General features: G+C 36.9%; 2 protein-coding genes across 2 annotated transcripts; one reads left to right on the top strand and one right to left on the bottom strand.

Moving 5' to 3' along the window:
- Positions 1-1,144: 1,144 nt before the first annotated feature.
- On the bottom strand, positions 1,145-2,989 carry LOC106133471 (large ribosomal subunit protein eL19). Its single transcript, XM_013333203.2, has 5 exons — positions 2,852-2,989; positions 2,553-2,659; positions 2,219-2,382; positions 1,767-1,957; positions 1,145-1,315 (listed from the first exon to the last, which is right to left on the bottom strand). The coding sequence occupies exons 1-5, from the start codon at positions 2,854-2,856 to the stop codon at positions 1,180-1,182; spliced, it is 603 nt and encodes a 200-aa protein (XP_013188657.1). The 5' UTR covers positions 2,857-2,989; the 3' UTR covers positions 1,145-1,179.
- Positions 2,990-3,066: 77 nt separating this feature from the next.
- LOC106133503 (probable peroxisomal acyl-coenzyme A oxidase 1) lies at positions 3,067-19,880 on the top strand. Its single transcript, XM_060952817.1, has 13 exons — positions 3,067-3,325; positions 4,572-4,731; positions 6,108-6,276; positions 7,047-7,170; positions 7,895-8,139; positions 9,907-10,067; positions 11,319-11,481; positions 15,173-15,363; positions 15,965-16,117; positions 16,650-16,755; positions 17,234-17,386; positions 18,396-18,512; positions 18,945-19,880. The coding sequence occupies exons 1-13, from the start codon at positions 3,205-3,207 to the stop codon at positions 19,086-19,088; spliced, it is 2,007 nt and encodes a 668-aa protein (XP_060808800.1). The 5' UTR covers positions 3,067-3,204; the 3' UTR covers positions 19,089-19,880.
- The last annotated feature ends 25 nt before the right edge of the window (positions 19,881-19,905 follow it).

Here is a 19,905-nt window from a genome sequence, read left to right as displayed (position 1 = left end):
AAAATAAATTAATTGCAATTGTGTGCGATATGTTAGTATGTTGAAGTCGTAAAAGGCGACTAAGGGATAGGCTTATTATTATACTTGGGATTCTACTTTTAGGCGATGTAAGTAGCACTAGCAACCTGTCACTAATGAATCTCAATTCTATCATTGAGCCAAACAGCGTAACGTGGCCTTTCAGTTTTTTTAGGACTGTCGGCTCTGTCTGCCCCGCAAGGGATATGGACGTGATTATATGTTATGTGTATATTTGTAATAACACACCAACTTTTTACCTGCGGCTTCGTCCACGTGTACCTATTTCTAAATAGAAGCCTAGTCTGACCTATTTTGGTGCTTAATTGACCAGAGGCTTAGCTAAGTCATGATTGCCTTACAAATAGGCCCACCTTTTTTGAACGGATTTTATTTGAATATTTAGGTGGGAAGGCAATAAAATTTAAATTTTGGAATACTAAGTAAACAACATAATTTATTCATGAATCTACGATCTGTTTACAATTAAGCATGACCTGACTTTCAAACTCTAGTTAGTAGAATATACCGAAATAGTATAGTAGGTACCTACTTAGTGGTATTTATAATACTGATAGCATCCATGCTTATAGGTACCCGAAGATAATTTACATATGTATCTTCTAGTTGTTGCGTCTAGTCTCTCGATTCCCAACTTTGAAGAAAATCGAGGTAGGTAGTTTGAGATACGTACCTATAGCATTATTTCCATGAAAATGCAGTTAAGTAATACATTCATATAATCATGTCTATATCCGTTGCAGGGTAGACAGAGCCAACATTCTTGAAGACTGATAGGTCACTTTTGGCTTAATGATAGAACTAAAATACAGTAAAATAATATTATTATATTTTATAATAAATTCTTAATTTTTCACTCAATCAATTCAAATTCAATCTTGACGATGAAAAAAAAACAAAATGGAAAATTAAGGAAGCATAATAAATAACTTGCTATTTTTACCTTAATTGACCTTGATTGTTTACCTTAATTTCAGCACTGAAAGAAACCTTTAAGGTACAAACTCTTCATACACGAAAATCTATAATTTAAACCTCTTTAATCAATATCATATTCACACCAGTCTGATCTAGAAAAAAAGCATCGAAAAAAAAAACAACTAAATGGTTTTATAACATTTATTGGACCATAACTCTAGTTCACTTCTTGGCGGTGACGGCTGCCTCGTCTTCCCTGGCGAAGGTCTGCAGTAGCTCTTCCTTCTTGGCGGCGATGCGCTCCTCGCGGCGCTTGCGGGCCTCCTTCACCTTGTTACGGCGGGCTTCGGCTTGGTCACTGCGTGAACAAATATTCTTTTTTAGCACAAAATGGTAATCTTAAAAAAAATTTTAAGATTTAAAAAGAGTTTATGAAAGAAAAGAACCAATAACTAAAACAATGGGTGTTTGCAATCTTGATTAACATTAACATTAACATAATATATAAAATCACACTCCTTTCTTTAGGAGCAGGCAGAGAATACATCCTTCCACTTGCTACCATCCTTGCATACTTCTTTCCCTTCATCCTTCATTCCAGCTCAATTGTTTAAACCAGACCATTTGCCAGGACATGCCCGATTGATCAAGTAACAGTACCGTTTAAGACTCTCCACCTTGCCTTTCTTACATTTATTCTCTCCGCATTATCAACCCATGCACAATAAGCATTCCTATTTCTATTCCTCTCACTTATATTTTTTTTTGCCAACTGACACTGAGCACGAGTTGATAAATTGCAATCTTACCTAAGCATTTTAGTCCTAGCCTTCTCAGCCTTCTTTCTGTGGATGTACTCCATCAGAACACGCTTGTTCTTGAACACATTACCCTTCGCCTTCATGTACAGGGCGTGGTACAGATGCCTGTCGATCTTCTTGGCGGTTCTGTACTTGAGGAGCAACTTACGAAGCACCCTTTGCCGTTGAACCCAGAGTTCCTGGAAATTATAAATAACCAATGAATATTTAAAATATTCTAATGTTAATGAGTCCCAAGTGAGTGGCGATTGTGGTAAAACTATTGGGTGAAGGAACAACTTTTGGGAGCTGAGATGGTCGCTATGGGAATACATTTTGATGGTTCCTGGTTAATTCCTATACCTGATTTGTACATTTGTAAACAGCATTGTGAATAGATGAAAAGATTGTAGAGTAATCATGCAATGCATGCAATAAAAAATAACACGACAATATCTCACCTTTTGTGGCATACGAGCATTTGCAGTACCTCTCCTTTTACCAAAGCCACAGTGACGACCTTTTCTCCTGGCCTCAGTGTTCTTACGGACACGGGCACGCGAGTGGACTGCTACGGGTTTCTTGATGACAAGACCATCCTTGATCATCTTCCGGATGTTCTGTCCTGAAATTGGTAATCACATTTGATTTAAAAATAAACCATGAATGATATCTTAATCTGGATTTCTTAGGATTCTTGGGCGTAAAATTATTATCAAAGTGAGAAATATCATCAGGAAAACATTCAATCGCCAATTGAGCCATTGTTGTTGTATTGGTTGGGTAGGTACTTACTGGAATTTGTGTTAGCGATTTCGCTGATTTCATTTGGATCTAACCACACCTTCTTTTTGCCGCATCGCATAACAGAGGCGGCAAGCCTCTTCTGTAACTTTAGGGAACTGAAAATATAGAAAAAGAAGAGATGACCACATGGTTTCTACCCGTGCCGATAACACATTTTTTCACATTATCAAAAGTACACCCCATCAATGTTTATTTATAAACTATATAACAAGCACGTATCGGACTTCTTTTTTAACACATTTATGCTCATAAAAAATGGATAATTAATATTTTTCGATAGAACTAACCTCATCGTGACACGGTGAGATCCAACGCATACAAGAAAGAAATATGGCGGAAAATGCAGTGTTGCCAGTAAATTTGGTTGTATGCGCAATATACTTCAAGTTTAGTCATGTCGCGCCTCCATTCCATTCCATCATTCATGTCACTATCATTTACTTATTTACGTTTTCCATTGGCGAATAAGGGTCTTTGTCATTATTGTCATTGTCATCAACTGATCCGACGTGTCAAGTCGTGATGAGTTCTTCAGATCAGAGGATCTGACGAGATTTTATTTGTAAATTTATAGTTCACTATTGTCAGCGAAAGTATTTGTCTTTATCGCAGAATAAAAATTTACTCCTTTTTGTAAAATATGAGCGCTAAAGTGAACCCTGATTTACAAAGAGAAAGGGATAAATGTACTTTCAATGTGACTGAATTGACTAATTTAATAGATGGAGGTGTTCAAAATACTGAAGAACGAAAAAGACAAGGTAACAATTTATGTTGTAAATTATTCCTTTTTTATTTTAATTTACGTGACGAATAAATAATTTTCGCTTTTTACAATTAATTATTTGTGAGATGCTTAGTTTCTTTACTTAACGCAATCACCCTTTTTTAAATAAACAAATTACTTTCCAAGTTGTTCTACTTTTATAACTTTGGTAAGTACTTACATACTGATTAGTACTCTACCTAATATCTATTTGCTCATTACATAGTTTTACTGTTTTACTGAACGTGGCTTATTGGTCTTTTTGAAAATATTGGCTCTGTCTGTCTTGGAAGAAAATTTTTTACCTATTATTTTATTTTGATAAACATACATTTTTAATTTATTTACATTCATTGCTGTGGTCAAAATATTATTATTTTGCTTACAAACAAAAATCCATTCTGACTATCTACTCTCAATATAGATGTGTTTAAAAACAGCTATTTATCTATCATTGTGGTACTTAGTATTGTTTGTTTCTGTTCAAAGTTCAGAGGCTATCAAGTTTTGATTGATGACACCCCACTTGTATAGTGGGCACAGAAATCTCTACACCTATTAATGTTGAGTATGATAGCACCTATCATTAGTTACTTCCATATTATTTGGGTCAAATTTAATTATAAAGCCACTGTACAGTGATAAGCTACATTGGATAGTTACTATTCTCTTTGTAGTTGCAGCTACAGATTTAATGTAATAATTTTAATTCATTTATTGTCCAATCAATCACCCTATTTTCTCTGGCTGTATACATTCATACATATAATCACGTCTATATCCCTTGCGGGGTAGACAGAGCCAACAGTCTTGAAAAGACTGAATGGCCACGTTCAGCTATTTGGCCTAATGATAGAACTGAGACTCAAATAGTGACAGGTTGCTAGCCCATCGCCTAAAAAAGAATCTCAAGTTTGTAAGCCTATCCCTTAGTCGCCTTTTACGACATCCATGGGAAAGAGATGGAGTGGTCTATTCTTTTTTGTATGCACGATATGTATGCACTCTGGCTGTATGTATGCACTTATTTGGGAAAGTTGTGGTTGAATTGTGTTCCTGTTTGAAATAATGTAAAAAGGGTTTTCTGTAGATGTTTTACATCTATAAATGCTACCTGTGCGAAACTGGGGCGGGTTGATTGTATACAATAATTAACTATAACATATAAATCAATTTTTATTAATGGTGTGATAGGTCCAAGTCAGGCAGAAAATGTATAACTTATTTTTTTTACCCAACAGAAGACCTTCTGCTAAAAGAAGGTATCCACATTGAAGAAGTTCCATCGGAATACCTCAGTCACAAGGAGAAATATGAGCTGGCTGTTAAGAAAGCATGTTTACTGTTCAAAGTTATACGGAGGATGCAGGAGGAAGAAAATACTGGAATGGAAAATTATAGGTAACTTTAACTCAACTTCCTACCCCATTTTCCTCACACACATATAGAGTAGCAGCCGTGTGGTTCCCGACACCAATACAAAAAAGAATAGGACCACTCCATCTCTTTCCCATGGTTGTCGTAAATGGCGACTAAGGTATAGGTTTACAAACTTGGGATTATAGCTGAATGTTGCCATTCAGTCTTTTCAAGACTGGCGGCTCTGTCTATCCCGCAAGGGATATAGACGTGACTATATGTATGTATGTACATGTAGAGTATGAAGATGGTGCTATGTCGTGCCCGTGGATTAGCGAAAAACCTGAGGAACTAGACAGTCCTTGATATTTTAGGACTAGTTTTCACCCGCAGCTTCGCCTACGCGTATTTAGCGCCACCTGCAAAAGAATACAGGTTTTTCGCTAATCCACGGGGACTATAGTTTTTACCGGGATGAAAGATTGCCTATGTCCTTTTCCAAACTCTCAATTATATATATGCGAAATTTCAAGAAGATTGGTACAATTGATAACGAGTGAAGAGGTAACAAACATTTAACTTATTTATAACAGGGAGTTACTCCTGAAGTAACTTTCAGGAGTAACAAGACATAACTGTCTCTCTCCATTTCACATACATACATATACTTAAAGTATTTATTCCTTACGGGAAATACAGACTCAATAGTCTCGCGAAGAATGTATGGGTTAAAGGCTCACATATCATCAAAATCGATCAAACAATTTATAAGTTTTTTCTTAATTTAAAAAATCAATATTAAAAAACTTTTTAACCTCCTTCAAAAACAAGACTCAGGTTGACTTTATGTATGTTCATATATGTTTGTCTGCGATTATGGCGCGTTTCACTACACCTATTCTGATGCGGTTTTCAGGAAAGTGTTTGTTTGGAGATTTTGAAATTTGACCGACCCCAAAAAAGTACGATTTTCGTCAGAGGCGTTTCTCGTTATATTACAAAAGTAATTCTCTAAATGTTCTCAGTAAGAATTCTCAGGAAAGTTTGAAGTAATCAGTTGCTAATTGGCTGCGGTTTTTAAAAGATGGTTACCCACTTAACGGATAATGTTGTCAATGTTGTCGTATTTCATTTGCGCATAAATTAAAGATGCCAATCATGATTAATTTTACATAGTAATTAATTTGGTTTACCTTGAACTTAATTTGGTAATGTTAATATGGATAATAAGCCGAGAAGATTTGACTGTTGATCTTCTCAGCTCAAAATAGGGCTGAGTAGATGAGCCTTTTGATCTCATCACGGGAATGTCGTGGAAGACGACTAAATGGCGAAATCACTGAACTACATACAATCTGTTGAGTTTATGTTAAATTTAGTGTATTCATCTAAGTTCAAACTCCTTAACTTTGTTACAGATCTGTACTTGGCGGCAACCTGGGCTCCGCCATCCTTGCAGATGGGTCTCCGCTGACCCTCCATTACGTGATGTTCATACCCACCATACTGGGGCAGGCGACAGTAGAACAACAGGCCTATTGGATCGGTAGGGCTTTTAATTTGGACATCATCGGTACTTATGCTCAGGTAGGTGGTTAATTTGTCCATTAGAATAATAGGTACATATATTCCTAACTAGCTTTTACGCACAGCTTCGTCCGCTTGAATTAAGCGCCGTCTCCAAAAAGCGAAGAATTTAATGTCATGTAAGAAAATGCGACGAAGTTATCAACCTCCTATAAAAAGTTACGAATTAAAAACTCCATCTACAAAATGTGACGAATTTAGCGCCACTTACAAAAGAATACAGGATTTTTGCAAATCCACATAGTTTTTACCGGAAGGTAATAGACTGCTAATTGGCACCATCTCTCGCACAGTTTTTTGCAAATCCACATACCTAGTTTTTATCGGAATGTAATAAACTGCTAATTGGCACCATCTCTCCTCTTAAATTAACTTAGAAGTTTTTCATTGGATGAAACATTTATCTATACTTAATATCATTTTTCTTTGCCTTGTTTGTTAAAGAAGGGAATTGAGATTGAAAGAAAAATTTCAAATTTTCTAAATTATTTTATTGTTCCAAATAGAAACATTACCTATTACTTAAATTAAATTTTTATTATCAGTCGATTCGAGTTGTTATTAAACTGGTGGTAAAAAAATTGAACGTGGCCTTACAGTCCTTTCGAAACTATTGGCTCTGTCTACCCCGCAAGGGATATAAACGTGACTATTTTCATTTATTTATGTACACAAAATTATAAACGGGAGCATTTAATACAGTAATTGTATTACAAAGGTGCTACTTATCATATTTGTAAGTATGTATTTATAATAAAATTTTCTTACAGACTGAATTGGGCCATGGAACATTTATCCGCGGACTAGAAACGACCGCCACATACGACCCGAGCACCAAGGAATTTGTACTGCACAGCCCTACACTCACTTCTTACAAATGGTGGCCCGGCGGGCGTGAGTATGCTTTTTATGTGCCTACTTACTTTTTGAACAGTTATTCGGAATCAAAAATAAAAAATGCCGATACTCTCATGAGATCTCTTTTTCCACAACCTTTCTTTTTCAAGAACAATCTTTATTTTTTTTGTATCTATATAGTGAAGACCATAAATACTGCTTCTTTTCCGAAGGTATGAGCGATGACTACATCTTTTACGTTGACGATTGTTGAGAATAAAGTACATTAAAAAGTTACATACTTAAAGCTCATAAAATGATGAATTTTATTTTCCTAAAAAGAGGCGTAAATTCGACTAAGGGACAGGCTTATAAACTTGGTATTCCTCTTGTACGCGATGGGCTAGCAACCTGTCACAATTCGCATCTCAATTCCATCCATAAAGCTATACCGCTGAACGTGGCCTTTCAGTCTTTTCGAGACTGTCGGCTTTGTCTACCCCGCAAGGGATATAGACTGTTACACTTTTAGAAATAACACTATATTGTCAATCTAGATAGATAGATAGATAAAACTCTATATTGCACCATAAGAGAAAACATACAAAACAACACAAAGCAGATATAGATGGTACAAAGGCGGACTTGTCGCTAAAGCAATCTCTTCCAGTCAACCTTTGGGTGGAAGGAAACCAAACAGGATTAAGTTTTACGAATGTAATCGTTTGCTGACCCAAATAAATACATATAAAAATATTTATGTGTGTTTATTTTCCAACAGTTGCTCACACGGCCAACTACTGCATCGTGATGGCTCAGCTATACACCAAGGGGCAATGCCACGGCCTCCACCCATTCATTGTCCAGCTTCGTGATGAGGAAACCCACATGCCACTCAAGGGTATCAAGATTGGGGAGATTGGTGTCAAATTAGGCATGAACGGGACCAACAACGGCTTCTTAGGCTTTGAACACGTGAGGATACCGAGGGAAAACATGCTGATGAAGAATTCTAAGGTTCTTGAAGTAAGTGTAGATGTTGAGTTGAATTTTTAAGAAGAACGTGAATGGTATAAAACCTGGGATGCTATGAAACTCATTTGTTTAAGCCTGTTCAAATTACATAACATTTATGTATGTATGTTATCACGTCTTTATCCGTTACGGGGTAGACAGCCAACATCATCAATTCAATCAATTCTTCAATAAAATTCAATCAAGAAGATGATTTCAGTGTGTAAAGATGAGGGTAAGAGTTAAAGTTCTTGTTTATTTAGAACGTGACAAGCTATAATGCTGATATCACTCATTATTTACTAAACGTATCTAATCACCAATGATTGATGTTAATAATAATTTTATCGAGTTATCTAATGCCCTCTGTTTAGGTATATGTATGTCGACATTTATTTCTTCACTAGCTTTTACCCGCGGCTCCGTAGGCTTCTTGTAGGCGATTGACGTCAATTCCATGGGAAGAGTACTTAACCCGTATTAAGATCTAAGTACATGTTCTGTCTACTGTTCAAAATATTTGTACGAACCGCTGCTAACTGTAGCGGTTCGTACAAATATTTTAATGGTTTTCTTAGTGTATTATATAAGCGGGAAAGTTCTCAATTTAGGTACATTAGACAGACAGAAATTGAATTCGTTTTCTTTTAAGTTAATACTATCTTGTTTAAATTTATACCAATTTATTCTAAACGGAGATAGATACATCGATTCGTATTCTTGAAATCGAATAGCTCCTATACCTACGGTGATAGCGCGTCATACATAGATCCGATCACGATTCCATTTTTCATGTTTTCAGATATGGAATCGTAAAAATTCAAAAAAAGAATCTCCGCTTTTTGTGTAAAATAAAACTATTTAAATTTTTTGTCGAGTCACTGGCCAACTAATTGAGATTTCGAAAGTTTATGAACTAAACGGACACGGTTTGTGATGCTTTTGAGCATTTCGGTCATCGCATGTTTTTTTATTGTTTATTTTTAACGATAATATTATTTTGTAAAATATTTCTGTGAGAGTAGGATAAAACGATAACTATGACGTAGGTGTGAACAAAATAGGTAAGCCATAAAAGGTATACATTTGACATTTCACAGAGATCAAGTTATATTTTAGACTGTAGGAGGCAAAGCATCTACCTGCATTTAAATTCTTGATACAAATTTCAGCATACATTTTTCACACTGAAGCAGATTTTCTAAATAAATAAAAGAGGCCATTTGATTGACTGATTAGACACTGTAATTTGACATTAATTTTCTTTGTAACTATGACCTTGCGATGATAATTTCCGGAAATTCCCGCGGTGTAACGGTATTTTTCATTTGCCATATAATATGATGAAAAATCTTCATGAACAATATGATGATAAATTAATTCATCAACAACGGTGCTTAAAATACGCGAGCGGAGCCGCGGGGTAATAAGATAATTAATTTGAATAATTCATTAATTAAAATAATCTTTTTCTCTCTATCATTTTTTGTATTGGTGCCGTGTGGTTCCCGGCACCAATACAAAAAAGAATAGGACCACTCCATCTCTTTCCCATGGATGTCGTAAAAGGCGACTAAGGGATAGGCTTACAAACTTGGGATTCTCTTTTAGGCGATGGGCTAGCAACCTGTCACTATTTGAATCTCAATTCTATCATTAAGCCAAATAGCCGAACGTGGACATTCAGTATTTTCAAGACAGTTGGCTCTGTCTACCCCGCAAGGGATAAAGACGTGACCATATGTACCTATGTGTATGTATGTATTTCTCTCTTCGCAGGACGGCACGTACGTCCACTCTCTAAGTTCAAAACTGACGTACGGCACAATGATGTTCGTTCGTGTCGTTTTGGTGACGGACATGTGCAACTACATGGCCAAGGCGGTCACCATAGCCACCAGATACTCCGCAGTGAGGAGGCAATCTCAGCCCAAGCCGGAGTAAGTGCTACATACATTAGTTTTAGTGCCAACCTATGCTCGGACGGCGGAAAACATCGTAAGGAAACCTGCGTATGCGTGATCCAATATGGGTAAGGTTCCACTGCAAAGGTTGATGGGAGGGTCGCTTCGTGTAAAAACCTGATTCACCCAATTCGGTATCATGGTGAATTGAATATTCTATTATCCGCAAACTCAGCCTAAACTCCAGTAATAGTATTTTGGCAGGAAAATGTTAAACATCATTGGCAGGCCAATAAAATAATAAATCCAATTCACGCTATTATACAATTAGAACGCTTTATACCAGAATATGTATCCTAATAGAAAAATACTTACACACCTAATAGAAATTCTGTGGTAATTACACTACGCATAAACGGGTGTGATAACTGAATTTATTATGAGATTACCTATAACCTTTTAGAAACACCGTTATGAACATCTTGTTATTATTCTTCACACAAACAAATCAACCAATGGTAATTTACATAACAGTTATTATCAAAATTTACCGTGCGCTAGAATAGAAGCCGTTGTAATATAATGTCAGTACATACATTTTTGCAAATTTTAAACAAAAGCTCTATGAATCATAATCTGTACAATTGATCTCCCTTTATAAACGGTACTTCCTCGAAATCTTCTTCGTCCTGACTTTAGTCCCGGTTGTATTCTCACCACTCTGGAGAGGAGCCCGGGGTATGCCTTTGACCATGGATCTTGGATTGGGCGAGTCAGGTGAGATCCTTCCCCGAAATGATTAGACACAAAGATCGGTTAATTATGAATTGAATCACACTTGTATCTGAGCTCGACCTTTAGTGTTCAATCCATTGATAAATATATGTAACGATATTTTCTTGAGACTGAGGACGATACACTTTGAATGACTCTTATTCTAAATAACATTTGTTGAAAATTTTGAAACGGTACTTTCACTGTAATAATACGCTTCTTGGGTTCAAATAGCAATTTTTAGTCGTTTCAATTTTACGTTACAGATTTTACTAAATAAGGATTTTACTATCGCTATGAGTTCTCTTTCTCTCTCATTTTCGCACATTTCCAGTTGCACCCTCCACTATAATGCTTCAGGACTTTGAGTCCGCTTTCCAACATTTTTCTTTCCACTTTCTCCGAATTTCGGCGTCTTCAGTTTTCAAACACGCCTTATTGCGTCGGATACTTTAGTTATTCGACCACCGACTCTCAAATGGCCATCCTTTATCAGTTAAAACTTTTTGACAGCGAACCGGAGCCTCAAATCCTGGACTACGTGACGCAACAGCACAAGCTCATGATTGGTATTTCTACAGTACACGCCTTCCGCCTCAGCGCCAATTGGCTGTGGCATATGTACAACAACGTTATTGCCGAGTTGGACACTGGTGACTTGGAGAGGCTGCCAGAGGTAAGGAAATAGGCATGGCGAATGATTTTGAAATCCTCTTCCGTAATGTGGATACTAACTATTTACTAAAAAACCTTTATTTCAGTAATAAAATAAAGTTTAGCAAATTTTAAAGCTATTTTTCAAATATTATTTGAATAGCGCACAAAAACAGTACGCAACTGTCATGGCGTCGGCTATGACGTCACGTTTAGGTAAACACGTCAATGTCATTGCATTGTTCAATTCAATTCATATGTGCATTGAAGGAAACAAACATATTTCGTGTGTTAAAAATGAATTCTAAAGTTTATAAGTGGTGTGCAGTACCTCAGTGCAAAAATACATCCATAAAAACACCCAACAAGGTGTCTGTACATGTTCCAAACAAAAAAATAATGAGAGTTAAATGGTTAAAGCTCGCACGGCGAGACCCGAACGACGTAATCACGAATTCGCCACTTTATTTCTGTGAGGACCACTTTGATGTGAGTATATTTATTTATCATTATATTGATAGGTTTTAAACTCAAAATGTTTGTTTGACGTGAAAAAGTTCACATATCCAGGCTATGGAAGTAATTGAGGTTATGTTTGTTTTGGTTTAGATTATCAACATCATCATTCTTACTATCAATTTTAATTATTTACTTTTCATTTTTCAGTTACCTAATGATATGGAAAATTACTTGCAATATCATGTGATGGGGTCCGTATCACAAGTACGAATGATACCAGGATGTATGCCCAAAAAATTTATATGCCAATCAGACAGGAAAACTCGAACATCTGAGACAACAGAGCGACCCTACATTGCTAAAAAACGAAAGATGATGATTCTTGAAGAGTGTGAAAGGAAATTAGAAGAAAAAGATACAGTTACAAAACAGGTGCTTCGCGCTTCAAAAATAAACAATGATATTTGACAATGAGTTTTATTAGTATGACTAACGTGACCATTTTATTTTTGCGTCAGAGCGGGACGCTTACGGAATTTTGTATATAAGTAAATAAAAAAATATAATACATAAGTCAATTATAAATAATTATCTATACATATAATAAAACAGTAAAAATATTTTGTCTGTACATTTAGTATTTTTGACTGACTGTACTCGTCAGCGAGATTTGAGTGCAATGTTGATATCAAATAAGTATAAAAATTTGGTTTGTTTGCAAAAGCGGGACTTTTTTGCTCTCGCTGGGGACAGCGGGACAGACAGCCTGAAAGCGGGACAATCCCGCCGAAAGCGGGACGTATGGTCACTTTAAGTATGACTAACCTATTTTCAATGTGATTTGACAAGTTCAAAGTAAAAATAACCTATGAAAGTGAAAGTAAAATAAAATAAAATAAGGAGGTTTTCACGTTTCTAAACTCAGACGAGCAAAATTCTTTATTATTTGCGAGGAAATCTCCCAACATCATTATGTCAATCCTTGGCAAATTTGAGTCGTTTGCCTTAAGAAAGTTCCATTGTTTTAGAGTCGAGTTAAGACGACAATTCTCACTTATACTAATAAAAAGACAATCCAAATGCGATGCGTACTAAAGAAAAAGTCAGCTGAACTTACAATACAACAACAAAACACAACAGTAGTGAGTGAAGTAAAGTTTGTTTACATTACCGTGACGTCATGCGCTGTGATTGGTGTTTCGGTTAACATGGCCGATTGCAGTATTTTACCCTTTTATTTTGTTAAAAATATGCATAATTTGAATAATTTCATTAAAACTGGATACTATATTAGAATCCTTTAGTTATTTTCTTTACGCAATCCATTCATCCACCGATTTTTTTAACCCTGTCGCCATGCCTATTGCACCAGTAGTTTTATAAGCCTCTGCTGCCTTCCAGATACCAATGTGATCTTTCAGCTTACCTCCAAAGACCACTTATATGTATATAGTATAGGCTTTAGAATCAATAGTCACGTAATCACTGAGTTGTACAATTCCGACAGCGTATTGTCGGTGTTAGCGTATTGTCTGTAGGCCCCTCGAACCTAATTTGTTGAAAAATGTCAGTTGCACTCACTCTTCCATTTTGCAAAAATAATCATGTTATCATTAAAAAGTAGGTACATAGGTACAAACCGGCAGTTACACAGTTCTTGGTGCCTGAAAGCCGTGACGACATCAGATGCGGCTGAATGCGTGGAGCGTTGCCGGATATCGTGCGGCGGTCACGGCTACATGCTATCGTCTAGATACCTATGTGCTCTTTTATCTTACCAGCAAAAGCTACTCAGTCCCCCTTTTTTCCGCAAATTAACGACCCTTACAACCTTGCTTATTGTCGTCATGACAATAAGCGACAAAAACAGCGAAATTAAAAAAAAGATATGATAATATTATATAGGGAAAGGTCGGAGTGGGAAGACCTAGACGAACGTATCTTGATCAAATTAAGGACGTCCTGGTAAAGGGTAAGATCAAAAGTACCCGAAACCGCCTTTATATTATTAATAATAGCGAAATTCCGCCAGTTACACGCCCTATCTTGCTGCCTGAAAGCCGTGACGACAGCAGACGCGGCTGAATGGTGGAGCGTTGCCGGCTGTCGTGCGGCGGCCACGGCTACATGCTGTCGTCTAAATACCTATGGGATGTTTTGTTTTACCAGCATAGGCTACTCAATCCCCCTTTTTTCGCAAATTACAACCTTGCTTATTGTCGTAATGACAATAAGCGACAATAACAGCGAAATTCCGACAGTTACACGCCCTATCGTGCTGCCTGAAAGCCGTGACGACATCAGACGCAGCTACATCCTGTCGTCTAAATACCTATGTGCTCTTTTATCTTACCTGCAAAAGCTACTCAAACCCCCTTTATTCAAAAAATTTACGACCTTAACATTTTTATGTTGTGTGATGACTATAGTTTATGTAATTTTTTATATAACTTACAAAAATCCAATTTTCACATCTAGACGATACTTGCTTATAATCGTCGTACGTAATGACAATAACAGCGAAATTCCGCCAGTTACACGCCCTATCGTGCTGCCTGAAAGCCGTGACGACAGCAGACGCGGCTGAATGCGTGGAGCGTTGCCGGCTGTCGTGCGGCGGCCACGGTTACATGCTGTCGTCTAAATACCTATGGGATCTTTTGTTTTACCAGCATAGGCTACTCAATCCCCCTTTTTTCGCAAATTACAACCTTGCTTATTGTCGTAATGACAATAAGCGACAATAACAGCGAAATTCCGACAGTTACACGCCCTATCGTGCTGCCTGAAAGCCGTGACGACATCAGACGCAGCTACATCCTGTCGTCTAAATACCTATGTGCTCTTTTATCTTACCTGCAAAAGCTACTCAAACCCCCTTTATTCAAAAAATTTACGACCTTAACATTTTTATGTTGTGTGATGACTATAGTTTATGTAATTTTTTATATAACTTACAAAAATCCAATTTTCACATCTAGACGATACTTGCTTATAATCGTCGTACGTAATGACAATAACAGCGAAATTCCACCAGTTACACGCCCTATCTTGCTGTCTGAAAGCCGTTACGACATCAGACGCGGCTGAATGCGTGGAGCGTTGCCGGCTGTCGTGCGGCGGCCACGGCTACATGCTGTCGTCTATATACCTATGGGATACTAGGCTTCTCAATCCCCCCTTTTTACCGCAAAATAACGATCCTTACAACCTTGCTTATTCTCGTAATGACAATAACAGCGAAATTCCGACAGTTACACGCCCTATCATGCTGCCTGAAAGCCGTGACGACAGCAGACGCGGCTGAATGCGTGGAGCGTTGCCGGCTGTCGTGCGGCGGCCACGGCTACATGCTGTCGTCGAGCCTCCCCACCACTTACGGACTCGTCACTGCCGCGTGTACCTATGAGGGGGAGAATACTGTGCTGTTACTGCAGACTGCCAGGTAATATGATCTACGAGTATAGGATACAGGTTCAAATCCTACCGCAGCCTTGTACCTAATAATCACTTTTTTCTGAGTTATGTACTTACATTAGTTTTAGTGCTAACCGGTGAGGGAGAACTTCGTTAGGAAACCTGCACATTCAGGCAACTGGAATTTTAACTACCAATATGGGTTATGGGTTAGGTTACCCTACGAAGGTTGCGGAGGTCAAACGATAGTCGCTTCGTGTAAAAACTTGACTCATCCATCCATGATCATAGTCAAAGACGCACCCGGGAACTTCTCCAGAGAAGTGTGACTCACAGAGCCAGCAGTCTTGAAGACTGATAAGACTTTCAGCTTTTAGGCTTAGAATTGAGATTCAAATAGTGATAGGTGACTAACCCATCGCCTAAAAAAAGCAATCCCAACTTTATCACCCAATTCTTTAATCGTATTTTACGACCTCCATGATGAAAAAATATAGTGGTCCAATTCTTTTTTGTATTGGTGCCGGGAACCACACGGCACATTTACGTTTTATAATCATTTACAGGTATCTAGTGGAAGCGTGGCAGCGGTTCACAAAACCACATTTACGTTTTATAATCGTTTACAGGTATTTGGTAAAGGCGTGGCAGCAAGCGATGGGGGGTAACGCTTTGACCCCGACCGTGTCGTACATATCAGAGGTGAGCACGGGCCGCCGTTCCCCGCCCTGGGACAATTCCGTCCAGGGGGTCATACACGGGTTCCACAGGGTGGCAGCCGGGTAAATATTATCTGTTTTTTTTTTTTATTTTAGTACTAGCATTCACCCACTCGCTCGAATTTAGCGCCAGCTACAAAAGAATTGCAGGTTTTTTGAAAATCCCGAACTATAGATTTTTTTAACGGAATGAAAGGTATCTTGATTAAATTAAGGACGTCCTGGTAAAGCGTCAGGTAAAAAGTACCCGAAACCGCCGAGCTTGCATGAAGAGAGTTATGAATGTGGATGAAGCGAAAGAAGTATGCAGAGATCGTGGCAAGTGGAAAGAGTCTCTGCCTACCACTCCGGGAAAGAGGCGTGATTTTTATGTATGTATGTATGAAAGGTATCTCTATGTTCTTAATTATATGTATGTACCCGAAATTTTAAATAGATTGGTTAAATAGATAACGCGTGAAGAGTCAACAAACAAACTTGCTTATTGCATTTATAATATTATTTGGGATATTTGTCCATACGCTGATGCCATTTTCTGCGGAAAATCAAAATTTTAATTTTAGCTATTAAAATTTTGAATTAATTTAATTTTCAGTAAAATCGGTATGTGCGTGGCCAACATCGAGAAACGCCAGAAATCCGGCTTGTGTTATGAGGACGCATGGAACATGACTTCGGTCCAACTCGCTAGCGCTTCGGAGGTATACCTAAATTATTTAATTATAACTATCTTTTGATGTACTTGCAACAACCCATCTGTAGTCCATATCTTAAGACATTGAAAAAAAAATATACTTATTAAAAAAAAATTAAGTAGCAAACATAATTTATTGTGATATCCGTTATTTCATTTTGTTTTTCTCAAGACTATAAATTTGTTTTAAAATGTATTTCTGTGCTGTGTGGTTTCCGGGACTTTAGAATAGGCCCACTGCATATCTTTCCTATGGACGTCGTAAAAGCCGACTAAGGTATAGGCTTTTAAACTTAGGTTTTCCCTTTTAGGCGATGGGCTAGAAATAAGAATATCAAGTTAGCAAACTTGAGATTCTTCTTGAAGGCGGCTTTTCTCTTAGTCGCCTTTTACGACATCCATGGGTAAGATGTGGAGTGGTCCTATTCCAGTGAATAAATATGATTTACTAATTAATTAATTTTTTATTTTAATTCTCATTTCAGTCCCATTGCCGCGCTATACTTCTCTCCACGTATTATTCTGAAACTGAAAAACTGGCGTCCAAAGTTACTCCCGCGCTGAAAACAGTCTTGCTGCAGTTGGTAGACCTTTACGTGGTCTATTGGGCGTTACAGAGAGTCGGCGACTTGTTGAGAGTGAGTTTGTTTTTTTTTAAAGTAATACTGTACATGCAATAGTCGGTGGTCGAACTGTTATGATAATAAATAAATAATAAATATATACGGGACAAATTACACAATGTACAAAATGCATGATGGGAGGCACAGGTTAAATCATTTATTGTCATTTATTCATATACCACTTACTCTTTTCTGATTTAAGTAAATTATTTTAGTCGTAACTGACGCTTTTACGGTGAGAGAAAACGTCGTGAGGAAACCAGCACATTCGGATTAGATATAGGTACATACATATAGTCACGTCTAAAACCGTCGGCTCTGTCTACCCCGTATATAGATAGAAATAATAATACTCTTTATTGCACATAAAATTGTAACAATAGATATATCCTAAGCTTATGTTAAGGTAATATACAAAAGGCCTTATTGCATTATACAATTTCTTCTTAACAACCACAAGATATAAAGACTTGATATAGATGTATGTTTGTAAATCATTTAAGTTATAAATATACAGGGTGACATTTAAAACAACTGCATCCTTTTAAACATAGACTATACCCATGCTTCTGAGCTGTCTGAGCCTATTTTTATTTAAATTAAACGTCATCATTTTCACATTTAAAAAACCCTCAAAAACTACGCCACACGCTTTATTAAAGACCAATACTACAAAAAGAAATTAAAACTAAACATGTAAATAAATGTCTGAAAAATAAATTATTTTTCTAGTATCAAAATCAAGTAAAGTACAGAGTTGTCGACATCGCTGAGCTGAAATAATTGTGTCGTTGACCTCTGAATCTTACGCGTCGCTTTTCCGCCGGCCGGGGTGATATGACGTATTTAGAATCGTGGATTTTGATACTTTTATTTTTTTCGTACTTTCTGAAATATGAACCGATATTTTTCTTTTAACGTTTTTAAATATCCTTTATCGATGAGTACACTTAACAGTTAAATTTATGCAGTTGAATTAAAAGTCACCCTGTATATATTTAATGTGTATCTTACACTTGTACAGTTCACGTCAATATCGGAGAGAGACATCGAGCAACTTCAGAATTGGTACGAGGACCTGCTGACCAGACTCCGCCCCAATGCTGTGGGGCTTGTTGATGCATTCGACTTCAGAGATGAGGTGATAATATGATTATTCAATACCGATGCCCTAGTTTTTGGTTTAAATTGATAGATATATAATGAAAAGTACTAGGGACTCATTGTGTCTCAGAAGATAGATCTGTAAAGTACTAGGAACTCATTTTAAAATACTTTATTGCACAAAGTAAAAATACCTATCAATAGTACAAAAAGTTCACTGAAGAAGCTAACCCCTTTTTAGTGAACTTTTGTTGCGAACGAAGTCACGCGCAATAGCTGGTATTTTAAATAAAATATAAGTCGAATTCCAAAACGGTATTATTATGTGAGATTAAGTCCAAATTAATGTGTTAGATGCACGCAAAACGCGATTAGGTAGTTGTTTAGATTGATGAGTTGGTTTCACATACCAGACTCTGTATTTGTCTAACTTTAATATAAATGTCTAATGAGTTCGTCTATGTTCCAGATTCTACATTCAGCACTTGGTTCGTACGACGGTCGTGTGTATGAAAGACTGATGGAAGAGGCTCTGAAGAGTCCGCTCAACGCGCAGCCCGTCAACGATAGCTTCCACAAGTATCTCAAGCCTTTCATGCAGGGAAAACTGTAATACGACATAACGCAAGCTTAAATAACACTCAATATAAGGATCATTCCATAGATCGCCAACTGTATGTTTAGGGATGTAACCATTGATCGAGTACAAATTTATCGATGTTTGTCATAAGACTTCAAAGCTTCAATTCACTTTGAAATGTGGTTGCTGATACTTGTAGCAACCGTATTGCATCGAAAATTAAGGTACGAATTTGATTACTTTGCGATTAGTCAAAATAATGGGTTTCTCCATTCATAACAAAGCAGGTTGTATGCTAACGCAAGTGAGATTGATAATCTTGCTGAGCATCACCGGTACCGGTTGCAAGAACATTGTATTGTATACTCAAATAACCATACCCTACAGTAGGATACAGTTTAAAAATTGTTTTCCTTAATTGTGTCAAAACACAAGTTTTATATCACAAAAAATATCATTAATTTAGCTAGAATAGCTTAGATTCGAAATCAAATCTTTTTTGCGCGTAAGACGTATCCAAAAGTTAAAACGAATCTTTATTATTTTTAATGTTATAATGTATGGTGGATGTAAATAGGATATATAAGATTTTAACTTTTATACACTGTTAGACAGTAAACAGGGATAATTATGAATTTAATGGTGATTGGTTAATTATTTATTTTATCAACTTCGTAAAGTTTAATGATATTAGTTATATCTATGGTGGTGGAAGTCACACATTCCATTGAAGAGCAAAACAATGTCCACAGTATTACCCTTGAAATGTTATATCGTGAGATTGAGTGGATGGATATAATGAAATAAATTTTTATATATTGTTTATTCGTTGTTTCCGTCTATCCTCCCT

This window comes from Amyelois transitella, chromosome 3, assembly GCF_032362555.1.
Source record: "Amyelois transitella isolate CPQ chromosome 3, ilAmyTran1.1, whole genome shotgun sequence".
NCBI lineage: Eukaryota > Metazoa > Arthropoda > Insecta > Lepidoptera > Pyralidae > Amyelois > Amyelois transitella.
Note: the sequence above shows the minus strand (reverse complement) of the source record. Positions and strands in the feature narration are given on the sequence as shown.